This window comes from Salmo trutta, chromosome 4 (genome assembly GCF_901001165.1).
Source record: "Salmo trutta chromosome 4, fSalTru1.1, whole genome shotgun sequence".
Classification (NCBI taxonomy): domain Eukaryota; kingdom Metazoa; phylum Chordata; class Actinopteri; order Salmoniformes; family Salmonidae; genus Salmo; species Salmo trutta.
The window spans coordinates 68,909,312-68,925,404 of NC_042960.1; the positions used below are offsets into that span (position 1 = coordinate 68,909,312).

Below are 16,093 nucleotides of genomic sequence, written 5' to 3' on the forward strand. Positions count from 1 at the left end.
GGGGAAGCCTGCTATTATCTGTCTATACTATGTATGTATGGAGGGGGAAGCCGGCTATTATCTGTCTATACTATGTATGTATGGAGGGGGAAGCCTGCTATTATCTGTCTACACTATGTATGTATGGAGGGGGAAGCCTGCTATTATCTGTCTATACTATGTATGTATGGAGGGGGAAGCCTGCTATTATCTGTCTATACTATGTATGTATGGAGGGGGAAGCCTGCTATTATCTGTCTACACTATGTATGTATGGAGGGGGAAGCCTGCTATTATCTGTCTATACTATGTATGTATGGAGGGGGAAGCCTGCTATTATCTGTCTATACTATGTATGTATGGAGGGGGAAGTCTGCTATTATCTGTCTATACTATGTATGTATGGAGGGGGAAGCCTGCTATTATCTGTCTATACTATGTATGTATGGAGGAGGAAGCCTGCTATTATCTGTCTATACTATGTATGTATGTAGGGGGAAGCCTGATATTATCTGTCTACACTATGTATGTGATGTACAACAAGCAGTGCAGCAGTAATGAATGAGGAGGAAAGTGTTTCTATAGGCTTGTGTTGTTATTATTATTAGCGGCTTGGGTCTTTTTTAATATCAAGGAATATTTCACTTCCTCTGTTCATAGGAGTAACAACATGAATTTGTCCATGAGTCAGAAGTAATGTGGTGCGACTCGAGTTTCGCCATCAGCTGGAAGACTGTGTCCCTTTTTGGTCAGTGTCAGTGGAGGAAAGAGGTAGTGGAGGGATGTTGAGAGACGGACCCTCAGTCTGCTGCTCTCTCCCTCTGCTGAGACTGACCCTCAGTCTGCTGCTCTCTCCCTCTGCTGAGACTGACCCTCAGTCTGCTGCTCTCTCCCTCTGCTGAGACTGACCCTCAGTCTGCTGCTCTCTCCCTCTGCTGAGACTGACCCTCAGTCTGCTGCTCTATCCCTCTGCTGAGACTGACCCTCAGGCTGCTGCTCTCTCCCTCTGCTGAGACAGACCCTCAGTCTGCTGCTCTAGAGACTGAGAGGTATAGAGACATACTGTCAAGGTGACAGGTATCCTAGTGGTTTAGAGACTGAGAGGTATAGAGACACACTGTCAAGGTGACAGGTATCCTAGTGGTTTAGAGACTGAGAGGTATAGAGACACACTGTGAAGGTGACAGGTATCCTAGTGGTTTAGAGACTGAGAGGTATAGAGACACACTGTCAAGGTGACAGGTATCCTAGTGGTTTAGAGACTGAGAGGTATAGAGACACACTGTCAAGGTGACAGGTATCCTAGTGGTTTAGAGACTGAGAGGTATAGAGACACCCTGTCAAGGTGACAGGTATCCTAGTGGTTTAGAGACTGAGAGGTATAGAGACACACTGTCAAGGTGACAGGTATCCTAGTGGTTTAGAGAATGAGAGGTATAGAGACACACTGTCAAGGTGACAGGTATCCTAGTGGTTTAGAGACTGAGAGGTATAGAGACACACTGTCAAGGTGACAGGTATCCTAGTGGTTTAGAGACTGAGAGGTATAGAGACACACTGTCAAGGTGACAGATATCCTAGTGGTTTAGAGACTGAGAGGTATAGAGACACACTGTCAAGGTGACAGGTATCCTAGTGGTTTAGAGACTGAGAGGTATAGAGACTTGTCTCTATAAGACAGTTTCATTACATCTGGTTTCAGAAATAATGTATAGGATATGTTCATAACCCCGTCCACCTATAAGATGTGGGGGGGGATCTGTATGACTAAGAAGAGATACAAAGAACTCTGATTGTAAAACATCTTCTCTTTTTAGTCCTAGATATGTCTATGGTTACTGCTGAATGTAGTACATCTAACCCTGATCCTAGGCCTAACAGTAATAACCACACTGTAATGTTAAAATATTTATAATATGTACTTCATAGAAACTGTTAACCTTTATATATGCTAACAACTCACATTTTGTTAGATGTATTCCATATTAAGGGTCCTAAACTAGGAACTAAAATATTTGTCTCCCTCTAGACGTTGTATGCAGATCTCTCTCTCTCCCTCCCTGCACCGCTCCTTCCCTTGTTCCCTCCATCTAACCCCTCCTTCCCTCTAACCCCTCCCTCCCTCTAACCCCAGCCATCTGTCAGAACAAGGAAATCCCTCCCCCTCCCACAAACTCTCTTCTGTGGAAACTAAACTGATCTGAGTCTCTGTGTCGTCTGTCTGTGTGAGAGTGAACAACCATCCAAATGGCTCAGCAGGGAGTTCTGCTGGACCAGGACCAGTTCTGTTGTTCTGTCTGTCTGGATCTACTGAAGGAACCGGTCACCATCCCCTGTGGACACAGTTACTGTAGAAGCTGTATTGAGGACTGCTGGGATCAGGATGTTCTGAAAGGGGTCTATAGCTGTCCTCAGTGCAGAGAGACCTTCACTCCAAGGCCTAATCTGAGGAAAAATAACATGTTGGCTGAGATGGTGGAGAAACTGAGGAAGACAGGACTCCAGGCTGCTCCCCCTCCTGCTCTGTGCTGTGCTGGACCTGGAGATGTGGTGTGTGATGTCTGCACTGGGACCAGAAAGCGGAAAGCCCTCATGTCCTGTCTGCCGTGTCTGGCCTCTTACTGTGAGACTCACCTCCAATATCACTACAAATCTCCTGCTTTGAAGAAACACAAGCTGGTCAAAGCCATCGCACAACTACAGGAGAAGATCTGCTCTCATCATGACAAACTGCTGGAGGTTTACTGTCGTACTGATCAGCAGTGTATCTGTTATCTGTGTTTGATGGATGAACATAAAGGCCATGATACAGTGTCAGCTGCAGCAGAGAGGACTGAGAAACAGGTAAGACCAGAACAACTTGTTGGTGACTGTCTGATAAACAAAGAATTAAAGATACAGTAGGAACTAAGGCTGTTTGAATATGAGATCATTCAAATGAAATTGATCTACAAATATGAACACAAACCTTGATTATATAGATATGTTAACCCAGATTCTCCAAATGTATCACCATTTTCTAAAGTCTCTTAGGTTCTGAACAGACAGAGTGAAAACTCAAACCAAGTTTATTCACCCACTGGGTCATACAGCTGCAAAGACAATGTATGATTACACACTAACATATATTTATAACCTCATACTAGGCAGGGTCCATAGTTACACATCTAGACAGCCAATACATCTCTGTTGCTAGGCAGGAACTGAATTGGTTCCTCTCACTGGTGAAGTCATGGCCCTGCCTGATGCTAAAACCTTTGTGGGTTTGGAAGTGTATGTGTGTGAGACAAGACTGTAGTAGGAGGGTCGTTGGGGTGGGCCCCTCTGGCCCCCCTCCCAGAGGCTTCTTCTCACGTCGTCTGTTGACTTGAACTCGAGCCGAATTCCTAGCTCCTCCCTAGTTCTGCAGCTGTCCTGCCTTATCAGAGACTAACTAGACTGTTGAATTCCTGGCTCCTCCCTAGTTCTGCAGCTGGCCTGCCTTATCAGAGACTAACTAGACTGTTGAATTCCTGGCTCCTCACTAGTTCTGCAGCTGGCCTGCCTTATCAGAGACTAACTAGACTGTTGAATTCCTGGCTCCTCACTAGTTCTGCAGCTGTCCTGCCTTATCAGAGACTAACTAGTCTGTTGAATTCCTGTCTCCTCCTTAGTTCTGCAGCTGGCGTGCCTTATCAGAGACTAACTAGTCTGTTGAATTCCTTGCTCATCACTAGTTCTGCAGCTTGCCTGCCTTATCAGAAACTGAAACTAGTTGCCCTTTGTCTCCCTCTTTAGGAACATTGATATTCAACAACAACATGTTTGAACAGAATATTTCAGCACTTCCCCTTGTCTCTCTCAGTAACTTTCCAACACCAAGTTCCTATCCACCCTTCATTGACCCCAACATATACATTCCTTATACATGTAAAGTCATAAATACGTTATAGTATGGTAACATGAATAAGTATATTTCTAGCTAGAATCCAACAAGTCAAACATCATTATCATTAGTTATCAAACATCATTATCATTCGTTTTCAAACACCATTATCATTCGTTATCAAACACCCAATCAACTCCCTGTTAAAACTATAATCATTCACATGACTACATAATGATATAATTTCAGACAGACACTTCCTCAATATTTTGATCCTTATCTTCTATGGGTCCTATGTCACATTACTATACTATTGATCTACTGGACAAATAAAGCTTGATAGCTCATTGAAGAGTGATTCTCCACAGAGGCAGCTGGGGATGAGTCAGCAGAAGGTCCAGCAGAGATTCCAGGAGAGAGAGAAGGAGCTGAAGGAGCTCCAACAGGCTGTGGAGTCTTTCAAGGTGAGTATTGTTGACCAGAGGAGACACACCATTTCACTTCTCTCCTCCAGTCAGAGAGAGAGAGAGGGGCCCCTCTCCAATCCCACTGACCCCACTGTTGGGAACAGGCTGTCTGGACTCCTTTCAGAGAATTGACTGCTTAACCTGTTGAGGACACCCCCCCTTCTTCTCAATTTCCGCCTGAAGAGATACCCTAATCTAACTGCCAACAGCTCAGGCCCAGAAGCAAGGATATGCATATTCTTGGTATCATTTGAAAGGAAACATTCTGAAGTTTGTGGCAATGTAAATTTGAATGCAGGAGAATGTAACACAGTAGATCTGGTAGAAGAAAAGAGAAAGAAAGAGCATACGTTTTCTGTTTGTTATTGTTGTAGCATCATCTTTCAATGTTCAACAAATGCCAAACAGTCAGATAGGATGCTGGGGACAATTTAGTTGGAGAACACATGAGGGCAACTGTAGTTGTGCAAAGTTTCAGATTGATAACTTCAAAAATGAGTGAGCTACATGACATTTAGCATGAAGTCACCCAGGTGTCCCACACAAGTTTCCCTAATGTGTCCAAGTGGCCGAATTGGTGAAGTGATATATTTTTATGCCACTAACTATATACAACATAACAATATGCAATTGTATTATAAAAAAACACTTTTTATAAAAATGTGGCACTTTTTAATATTTTTAATACATTTTTATGCAAATAACTATATAAAATATTTCTTTGTAAAAATGTGCAAAAGTTATTGGTCAGAAAAGAGTTGTCAAAAGAAGGTACTTTTTTTGTGCAAATAACTATATACAAAGTAGGAAAATGCAAATCCAACAATTTTTTTTAATGAAAGTGTGCAAAAAATATTGGTCAGAAAAGTTGTCAAACGGTACATTTTTAGTGCAAATAACTATATACAAAGTAGGAAAATGCAAATACAACAAACAATTTTTTGGAATAAAATGTGCAAAAAATATTGGTCAGAAAAGTTGTCAAACGATACATTTTTAGTGCAAATAACTATATACAAAGTAGGAAAATGCAAATACAACAAACAATTTTTTGGAATAAAATGTGCAAAAAATATTGGTCAGAAAAGTTGTCAAACGGTACATTTTTAGTGCAAATAACTATATACAAAGTAGGAAAATGCAAATCCAACAAACAATTTTTTTGAATAAAATGTGCAAAAAATATTGGTCAGAAAAGTTGTCAAACGGTACATTTTTAGTGCAAATAACTATATACAAAGTAGGAAAATGCAAATCCAACAAACAATTTTTTGGAATAAAATGTGCAAAAATATTGGTCAGAAAAGTTGTCAAACGGTACATTTTTAGTGCAAATAACTATATACAAAGTAGGAAAATGCAAATCCAACAAACAATTTTTTTGAATAAAATGTGCAAAAAATATTGGTCAGAAAAGTTGTGTACGGTACATTTTTTGTGCAAATAACTATACAAAGTAAGAAAACGCAAATCCAACAATTTAAAAAAAATGAAAATGTGCAAAAAATATATACAAAAAAAGGTACATTTTTATGCAAAAACCTACACAAAATGCCCCCCAAAAATTAAAAAAATATTTACAAAAAAATAACAGGGGTAGGTAGACCCTTGGAAGACCCTCAGTCCTCTACACAATATTCTGCTGCTCGTGCCATGTCCCATAGCAGTCCCTCTCTGCTGTAAAGCACAGGCAAACCGAGCATGTGTTGCAGGTGATGGGGACTTCATGCGGCAGAGAACGCAACGACGCCTCCATGCTGTGGCCTTTAGGCCCCGAGGCACATTCATACCTGCAGTAATGAACTTTGGCATGTGAATAAGCCTGGCGGCAGGAGTAGAGGGGGCAGGGGTAGAGGGGGCAGGAGGTGATGCAGTGGACTTTGTGCTGTAGTCCGCAAGCTCCTGGATGAGCTGCTCCCTGAAGGCTAGCTGGGAGATGGGGGGCTGTCCACGGCTCTTAGCCATTTCCTTCTGGAGTATGAAGGAATTGACCACAGCAATATCGATGAAATGATAAAACAATGTCTTGTACCATTTCATGGTCTTGTGGAGAACATTGTAATATCCGATCAGTGCGTCTGAAAGGTCCACACCTCCCATGCCCTTGTTGTAATCTTTGATAGCGGCAGGAATGGGGACCTGTTTTGTGGTCCATGCCCCAGTAGCGTCCTTCACACGCCTGATGACGTGATCACCACTGAAGGACTTGTGGATGGTACTGCACATCACCACCTCTCTGGTATCCATCCACTTCACGAAGAGCAGGCCATCTTGGCGAATCCATCGCATCTCGCCCCGCTCAGCCCGCTTAGGCATGTCGTTCACCTTAGTCTTCGGAAAACCCACTCTGTTGGACCGAATGGTGCCACAAGCCCACACATTCCGCTTCCTGAGATCTGTGAAAAGGGTAGGGCTTGTGTAGAAATTGTCAACATAGAGTTTGTAGCCACTCCCCAGAAGTTTAAGAGACCAAATCTGCCAAAAAAAAGCGATTTACAGATTTTTCACCTAGTCTGCTCGGGGATTGGAACCAGCCACCTTTCAGTTACTGCCCAACGTTCTTAACCACTAGATTACAAACCACTAAATGTTAAACACAAAGTCAAATGGTCGTAGATAAATGGTAAGCTGGTTAATTAAAAGACTGCTGTTATAACTTTCAGACAGCCATTGTTTTGGGGAAATAGGGAAATGTTTATTTCTCCAATTATCTGTAATAGATGTATTTATTTTAATGGTTTGAAGTTCTACACCATTTTAATCAGGATAACCTATTATTTCTAATGATGTAAGTTTGAGCAGCTTAGTTATGGTATGTCTGTTTATTTCACTAAATATCTCACAATGTGTAAATTTAGATGTTTTCATGTCGGACACCATTTTAATCAGGAGAATCTCCTCTTTCTAATGACATAAGGTTGGGCAGCGTCCTCTGCTGTCATCGATCGCTAGACCAGAAATAGTCAGAAGTTGCCTGTTTTTTCCTACTTCCTGGTAATTCAGACATAAACACACTTGGCACCATCGAGGTGCGGGTGATTACTTTCTACACCAGTTGTTATTTTTCAGTTTGGTCCTAAGAACAGGTTTTAGTGGTAAAATAAGAAGGTAGACATTTTTTGGTGCCATTTAGGGGAAATGGAATTCTAAGGATCATTCCAGTCAGAAGAGGCTCTGTGAAGGTTCGTTTCAATTCATTTGCTATGGCCTCGCTAGTGTTCCAGCTCAGACAACGTTCTTTGGCCGTTTTGACTCGTTCTATTGTCCAGCCTACTAGGACTCAGGGGGCAGAGGCTGGGTCTAGCTCTGCTATGGGGCAGGCTACTGGAGGGGGTACCAGGAGGGAGGAGAGTAGAGCAGGGCCAAGCGGTGTTCTGTACCTGCCTCTCCAGAAGGGGGACAAGGCCTGGTGGACATGGAGAGCAGGGTGGCAGCATTCTGACTCAATGAGGTGCAGAGGCTACTGTACCTACTGTCTCTCTCTCTCTCTCTCTCTCTCTCTCTCTGTCTCTCTCTCTGTCTCTCTGTCTCTCTCTCTCTCTGTCTCTCTGTCTCTCTCTCTCTCTTAACAGCGCTCTGCACAGGCAGCAGTGGAGGACAGTGATCAGATCTTTACTGAGCTGATCCGCTCCATTGAGAGAAGGAGCTCTGAGGTGAAGGAGCTGATCAGAGCCCAAGAGAAGGCTCAAGTGAGTCAAGCTGAAGGACTCCTGGAGCAACTGAAGCAGGAGATAGCTGAGCTGAGGAAGAGAAGCACTGAGCTGGAGCAGCTCTCACACACAGAGGATCACATACATTTCCTCCAGGTAACTAAACTGCCTTGTTAAATGTGATATGAAATTAACTTAATGTGAAACTATTCATCTCAATCATTATGTTGTCATGTCTGTCTCCCTCTCTCTGTCCGTCCCTCTCTCTTCTCTCTCTGTCCGTCCCTCTCTCTCTCTCTCTCTGTCTCTCTCTCTCTTTGTCTCTCTCTCTCTTTGTCCCTCTCTGTCTCTCTCTCTGTGTCTCTCTCTCTCTCTGTCCCTCTATCTCTCTCTCTCTCTGTCCCTCTCTCTCTCTGTCTCTCTCTCTCTCTCTCTCCTCTCTCCTCTCTCTCTGTCCCTCTCTCTCTCTCTCTCTCTGTCCTCTCTTCCTCTCTCTCTCTCTGTCCCTCTCTCTCGCTCTGTCCCTTTCTCTCTGTCTCTCTCTCCCTCTCTCCCTCTTAATCTCTCTCTGTCCTTCTCCCTCTCTCTCTCTCTCTCTCTCTCTCTCTCTCTCTCTCTGTCCCTCTCTCTCTCTCTCTGCCCCTTTCTCTCTCTCTGTGTCTCTCTCTCTCTATCACTCTCCCTCTCTGTTTCTCTCTCTATGCCCTCTCTCTCTCTGTCCCTCTCTCTCTCTCGCTCTCTCTCTGTCCCTCTCCCTCTCTGTTTCTCTCTCTGTCCCTCTCTCTCTCTCTCTCTCTCTCTCTCTGCCCCTCTCGCTCTCTTTTTCCCCCTGTCTCTCTCTCTCTCTTTCTCTCTCTCTCTTTCTCTCTCCAGAGTTATCAGTCTCTCTCCAGTATCAGTGTATCTTCAGACTTACCCAGCATCGTTGTCCGTCCTCTTCAGTACTTTGGAGATGTGAGTAAGACTGTGTCTGAACTGAGAGAGAAACTAGAAGACTTCCTTAAAGGAGAATGGACCAAGATCTCCACTACAGGTGTGTTGAAAACAATAAGAACATCAACTTTAGACCATTGAAAGTTCCCTACTAGTCATATACATGTGGAATATGGTATGATGATAACATTCCCTCTCTCTGTCAATGTGTTTGTGTGTCTGTAGTGAATTTAGTGGATGTTGTACTGCCTCCAGAGCCCAAGACCAGAGAACAGTTGTTACAATGTGAGTCTCTTTATTGTGAAGTAACTAACAGTCTCTTTTTACTGACACTCCTAACAATCCCTCTAGAAATATATAGCAATAGTAGATCTAATCAAAGACTGGGTATCTATCTGACTCCTCATATTTCTCTGATTTGATCTCTGCTGTGCTCTAATCAAAGACAGGGTAGACACAGTATCTGACTTAACTTATTGTTCTGACTCCCCTCATTGGTCTCTGCTCTTCTCCCAGATTCCTGTCAGCTCAGACTGGACCCAAACACAGCATACACACTCCTCTCTTTGTCTAAAGGGAACAGAAAGGTGACCTATACAAGCCAAGTCCAACCATATCCTGACCATCCAGACAGATTCACTAACCATTACCAGGTTCTGTGTAGAGAGGGTCTGTCTGGACGCTGTTACTGGGAGGTGGAGTGGAGTGGTAATGTTATTACAGCAGTCTCATATAAAGACATCAGCAGAACAGAGAGAGGTAATATATTTGGAGACAATAACAAGTCCTGGAGTTTACAGTACTATAGAGGTGGTTATTGGTTCAGACACAATAATGTTGAGACTAAAGTATCAGGCCCTCAGTCCTCCAGAGTAGGAGTGTACCTGGATCACAAGGCAGGTACTCTGTCCTTCTACAGTGTCTCTGACACAATGACCCTCCTCCACAGAGTCCAGACCACATTCACTCAGCCCCTCTATCCTGGGTTTAGTCTCTATTATAGTACTGCTAAGCTGGTTAAACTGTAGTTGGGTACACATAGATACTAGTCATGCTGGTGTAGTCAATAGCTGAGCTGGTTAAACTGTAGTAGGGTCCACATCGATACTAGTCATGCTGGTGTAGTCTATAGCTGAGTTGGTTAAACTGTAGTAGGGTCCACATAGATACTAGTCACGCTGGTGGTGATGGTCCCCAGATGTGATGATTCATTCTACTCTGTTTCATGTACAATGATTTAACTGATTTGATCTTCAGATGATCTGAATTAAAATAAACATTCAATGTATTCATATTTATTTAAGTGCAACGTTTTAATATTGTACATTTCCATGAATCATGATGTATGGTGTTGATGTATATTGGTTGTCATTCAGAACCATTGATATGTTTTCTCAATTGAGAATTCAGGACTAGTCAGCCCACTACAAGCTGGAATCTCTTACTTTCTACTAAAGTATATGTTCTGGTTTCCCAGACACAGATTAATCCTAGTCCTGGACTAAAAAGCATGTTCAATGTAGATGTCCAGGAAACCGGCCCTAAATGTGTCATCTTTCATCCTCCCATACTTCTCAGTCCAGCAACATTAAACCTGTCCAGCAGGTGGTGCTATTGACCAAACAATAAAACCAGCAGATATCTTGACTTGCCACTCAGTATATCAGTAATGTTCAGAATAGTACTTTAATATCATTGGAGATTGATGGTCTTTTTAATCCACTATCCAGAGTCAGGAACAGATGAAGTTAGGTCTGCTACTGTTCAGTGATTAAATATGATTTATGGTGATGGGAAATGAAAAATACAACACTAAACTTCATCTAGTAATAGTGTTCCTTTGTTATTTATTCCAAGGTGTGTCTTTAACTTGTAAATGGATTGTGTGGAGGTGAGCTAGTGGTGTGGGTGATAGAATAGAATGAAAAGGGAGGAGGGGAGGGGAAATGGACAGATATATCAGACAGACGAGGGAGAGAAACATTTTCATACAGGAGTTAGTGTGTCTGTTCCAAATAGCTCCCTATTCCCTGCGTAGTGCACTAGGCTTCTTTTGACCAGATCTAAAGTAGTGTTGTAGAGGTTAGATTGTTTCTCCCTGTCATTACAACATGACAATATGGTAATGACTTTAGTGGGTTTCTCCCCCTTTGTTTTTATTGTTATTTTGCTATGTGTGTTGTCAGGTTGTTCCTCTGTGTTCCTAATTACTGTCATCATCACAGCAGCTAGATAACTGTGTTCTACATCCTGGGGTTTACCCATGACCTCCTCCAGTATTACTGCCATCACCACAGCAGCTAGATAACTGTGTTCTACATCCTGGGGTTTACCCAGGACCTCCTCCAGTATTACTGTCATCACCACAGCAGCTAGATAACTGTGTTCTACATCCTGGGGTTTACCCAGGACCACCTCCAGTATTACTGTCATCACCACAGCAGCTAGATAACTGTGTTCTACATACTGGGGTTTACCCAGGACCTTCTCCAGTATTACTGCCATCACCACAGCAGCTAGATAACTGTGTTCTACATCCTGGGGTTTACCCAGGACCTCCTCCAGTATTACTGTCATCACCACAGCAGCTAGATAACTGTGTTCTACATCCTGGGGTTTACCCAGGACCTCCTCCAGTATTACTGTCATCACCACAGCAGCTAGATAACTGTGTTCTACATCCTGGGGTTTACCCAGGACCTCCTCCAGTATTACTGTCATCACCACAGCAGCTAGATAACTGTGTTCTACATCCTGGGGTTTACCCAGGACCTCCTCCAGTATTACTGTCATCACCACAGCAGCTAGATAACTGTGTTCTACATCCTGGGGTTTACCCAGGACCTCCTCCAGTATTACTGTCATCACCACAGCAGCTAGATAACTGTGTTCTACATCCTGGGGTTTACCCAGGACCTCCTCCAGTATTACTGTCATCACCACAGCAGCTAGATAACTGTGTTCTACATCCTGGGGTTTACCCAGGACCTCCTCCAGTATTACTGCCATCACCACAGCAGCTAGATAACTGCCTATGCAAGACTCCAAGCCAAACATACTGCAAGCCAAACATGTTGAATAGCAGGTTTTTTCGTAGGGTCCCAGTCGTCATGTGACTCCCTAATGGATTCCAATGAAAACCTTGTAGACTGATATACGAGACTTTTATCCAAAGGTGAATGTCTTTAAACTGCATTGTTCGCATGATGTACAGCATGTGTCAAAGAAGTCAAGTTGGGAACCACTATGTCAAATTCTCCAAACATGTTTAATCCATCATGTGACACCTGTCCTTATTCTCATGACATAACGGGCTGTGAAAACAATGAACACAATATATTTAGGATGTAAACCAGAAACATGAACCACTGTTGATCCATTCTGTTCTGATCTAATGAGATGGATGTAGGGTCTTCTGGATCTTTCCCAGTCATGGAGGACAGAAACATGCAGCTGTGCACCTCACTGAAGACCACTACTGAATTGTGGGTAGGGAGGATATTGTGTCAGTACATTAATTTGTCACAGGTTAGGGTTAGGCATGATATTCCATGTCAGACTCTTCAATGACACCTTTCTCAACATCTTAGACCCCAAAGGTTGTTATTGAACCCTTTTTTAAGGTCATATGACTTGTAATATTTTGATAGTGGGCGGAAATCCTCAGCTGAATGGGTTACAACTGACAATTTCTCTCTAGATATCTCCTCTTCCACAGATCATAGGTTAGGGTATATATTCTGTCATACTTTTCAATACCACTTATCTCAACATATTAGACCCCAAAGGATGCCAGGTCAAGCTATTTCTCGTACATTAAAATGACAGACGATTTTTAAACACAGTAATGGGAACTATAGGGTGGTACAAAAATATTTGGAAGAAATTACGGTTGTAGTCTGGAGTGAATAACATAAAACAACACTTGTCCATCAAGCCTGAGGGAGGGAGAGAAACATGAGGGCCAGGCTCTGCTGGGGGACAACAATATGTACCAGAAGGTGTGTGTGTTCACTGTACCAGGGCTGCTGAAGAGCCTGCTCACATGTGTAGCGTATCCTTGGGTCCTTCTCTATCAGGTGGACGAGAAAGTCTTTATCTAAAAAAAACACCACAGAGACACAACCATTTCTGTCTCTCTCATCTGAGAATGGAGGAGTACCCTACCTGAGTCCAAGATGTGGTTGAGAAAGGGGGTGGAGAGAGAGGAACATGGGAAACGTCTAAATAATGATAGAGGAATACTTCCAGTTAAACAAGATGTAAAAGACTGAAGACTGGACCTACTGAAACCAGGAGTAGTGATGGGGAAATCTATACAGTTACATATGGGGAGATTATTGTTGAATATATATCATTTAGACAATATCTCTATTTTATTGTTGAATATATATCATTTCCTGTCATTTAGACAATATCTCTATATTATTATTGTCACGGTTGTCGTAGGGTAAAGTGGACCAAGACGCAGCTGGGAAATGTGCACTCATCTTTTATTGAATGGACAAAGAAGGGAAACCAAAACAAACACGTACACAACAAAAACACAACAACTAATAACAGGCCGGTAAGGCAACAAAGCTATACCCAGCACATAATCTCCCACAAAATACCCACAAACACATACCTATTTATAGGACCCTCAATCAGAGGCAACAAGAAAACACTTGCCTCCAATTGACAGTCCACCCCCAATTACCTAAACATAGAAATACAAATGACTAGACATAGAAATACATAAACATAGAACATTGCCCAAAACCCAGAATAATAAATCAAACACCCCACTAAACACACAACCACCCCAAACCACAAAAAACTAATACCCTCTGCCACGTCCTGACCAAACCCCAATAACAAATAACCCCTATTACTGGTCAGGACGTGACATTACCCCCCCCCCCCCAAGGTGCAGACCCCGTATGCACCTCAACAAAAAAATAAAAAATAAACCCCTAACTAAAGGGAGGGAAGGGAGGGTGGCTGCCGTCAACGACGGCTCCTGTGCTACATCCCCCCTCCCCAAACCTCCAACAGTGGAGGTGGTTTAGGCTCGGGCCTAAGACCACCCCCTGACCAGTCCACTCCTCCCAAATACCTCGGCCTGACTCGTGTCACTGTTGACCCTGGACTGTACTCTCGGAGCTCCGGACTGTAAAGCGATTCTAGGAGCTCCGGACTGTAGGACAACTCTAGGAGCTCTGGACTGTAGGCCGTCTCACTCGGTGCCGGACTGTAGGCCGTCTCACTCGGTGCCGGACTGTAGGCCGTCTCACTCGGTGCCGGACTGTAGGCCGTCTCACTCGGTTCCGGACTAGACACTGTTGCCGGACACTCTGGACGAGGTACTGTTGCCGGACACTCTGGACGAGGTACTGTTGCCGGACACTCTGGACGAGGTACTGTTGCCGGACACTCTGGACGAGGTACTGTTGCCGGACACTCTGGACGAGGTACTGTTGCCGGACACTCTGGACGAGGTACTGTTGCCGGACACTCTGGACTGGGACTGGGCTGATGCACTGCAAGCCTGATGCGTGGTGCTGGTACTGGATGTGCCAGTTTGGGGACACGCACCTCAGGGCTAGTGCGGGAAGCAGGAACAGGCTGAGTTTTACTGGGCTGATGCACTGAAAGCCTGGTGCGTGGTGCTGGATTGGGATGTGCCAGACTGGAGACACGCACCTCACGGCTAGTGCAAGAAGCGGGAATAGGATATGCTGGACCGTAGAGTTGCACTGGCTGTCTCGAGCGCAGAACTGGCACCGCCCGTACTGGCTGGATGCCCACTTCTCCCTGGCAAATGCGGGGCGCTGGCACCTCACACACCGGCCTGTGAATGCTTGGCCCCAACGCCATGCATATCACCTCATAGCACGGGACCTGACTAATGACAGGCTGCTTCCTATAAGCACCGGGAGTTGGCTTGGGGCTTAATCCTGGCCCCGCCAAACTACCCATGTGCCCCCCCCCAAAAAAAATTATTGGGGGTGCCTCTCAGGTTCCCGTAGCTCCCATAACTTGTCCTCCCAATATTGCCGTTCCTTCAGCCAAGTCCAACCTTCAGGCCGGTGCTCCAATCCCCGCTGCTTGGTCATCTTGTGGTGGGTAGTTCTGTCATGGCTGTCATAGAGATTAGACCAAGGTGCAGCGGGTTGCGTGCTCATCATTATTTTATTTAAAAAGTGAACACGAAAAAACAAAGAACGACAGACCGACAGTTTCGCAGGCTATATTAACAGCAGTGCAAAATGCAACTACCCACAAACAGACAGGTGAAAACAATCTCCTTAAGTATGACTCTCAATCAGAAACAACGATGTACAGCTGTTCCTGATTGAGAGCCACACCCGGCCAACAAAGAAATACACAACATAGAAAACCTAGAATACCAAAACAAGAACATACACCAAAAACCCCGGAACACATAAATACAACACCCCTCTACATACACATAACCCCCGAACCACATAAAACAAATACCCCCTGCCACGTCCTGACCAAACTACAACAACAAATAACCCCTATTACTGGTCAGGACGTGACAATTATTGTGTTAGTTGGCTGTAATTGCACCAAAACTCGGGTGGAGACAGAGTGCAGACAGTGATAACCACCAGTTTCATTACTCTTTTCTGCTGATATTTAGGTGCTGCTGCTCCAGCTAGTTTCTATTCTCTGGCATGTGTCGTGGAAATTCTAATCAAGTGAGAGAGACTTGGATAATTCTTCAGACACTCAATGTTTATTTGATATCGACTAATTATAGCAGTAATGAAGCTGGTCGACAAACCACCTGTAAGTGATTAGTTGAGAGCTCAATGATTCTGAGTTGGGGCTTGCCTTACTGAGTTGTTCTGAGTTGGGGCTTGCCTTACTGAGTTGTTCTGAGTTGGGGCTTGCCTTACTGAGTTGTTCTGAGTTGGGGATTGCCTTACGGAGTTGTTCTGAGTTGGGGCTTGCCTTACTGAGTTGTTCTGAGTTGGGGCTTGCCTTACTGAGTTGTTCTGAGTTGAGGCTTGCCTTACATAGCCCAACCTTGTTACATTTCCTTAACCAGCTCAGCTATAGACTACACCAGCATGACTAGTATCTATGTGGACCCTACTACAGTTTAACCAGCTCAGCTATAGACTACACCAGCATGACTAGTATCTATGTGGACCCTACTACAGTTTAACCAGCTCAGCTATAGACTA

General features: G+C 44.0%; 1 protein-coding gene across 1 annotated transcript in view; it reads left to right on the top strand.

Moving 5' to 3' along the window:
• Nucleotides 1–9,981, top strand: part of LOC115191427 (tripartite motif-containing protein 16-like) — a 30,365-nt gene extending 20,384 nt beyond the window's left edge. The window contains exons 2-6 of the mRNA XM_029749278.1: nucleotides 4,213–4,308; nucleotides 7,884–8,117; nucleotides 8,835–8,994; nucleotides 9,120–9,179; nucleotides 9,411–9,981. Coding sequence (XP_029605138.1) covers nucleotides 4,213–4,308; nucleotides 7,884–8,117; nucleotides 8,835–8,994; nucleotides 9,120–9,179; nucleotides 9,411–9,922 — 1,062 coding nt within the window. The 3' untranslated portion in view covers nucleotides 9,923–9,981. The remainder of the gene's footprint in view (nucleotides 1–4,212; nucleotides 4,309–7,883; nucleotides 8,118–8,834; nucleotides 8,995–9,119; nucleotides 9,180–9,410) is intronic.
• The last annotated feature ends 6,112 nt before the right edge of the window (nucleotides 9,982–16,093 follow it).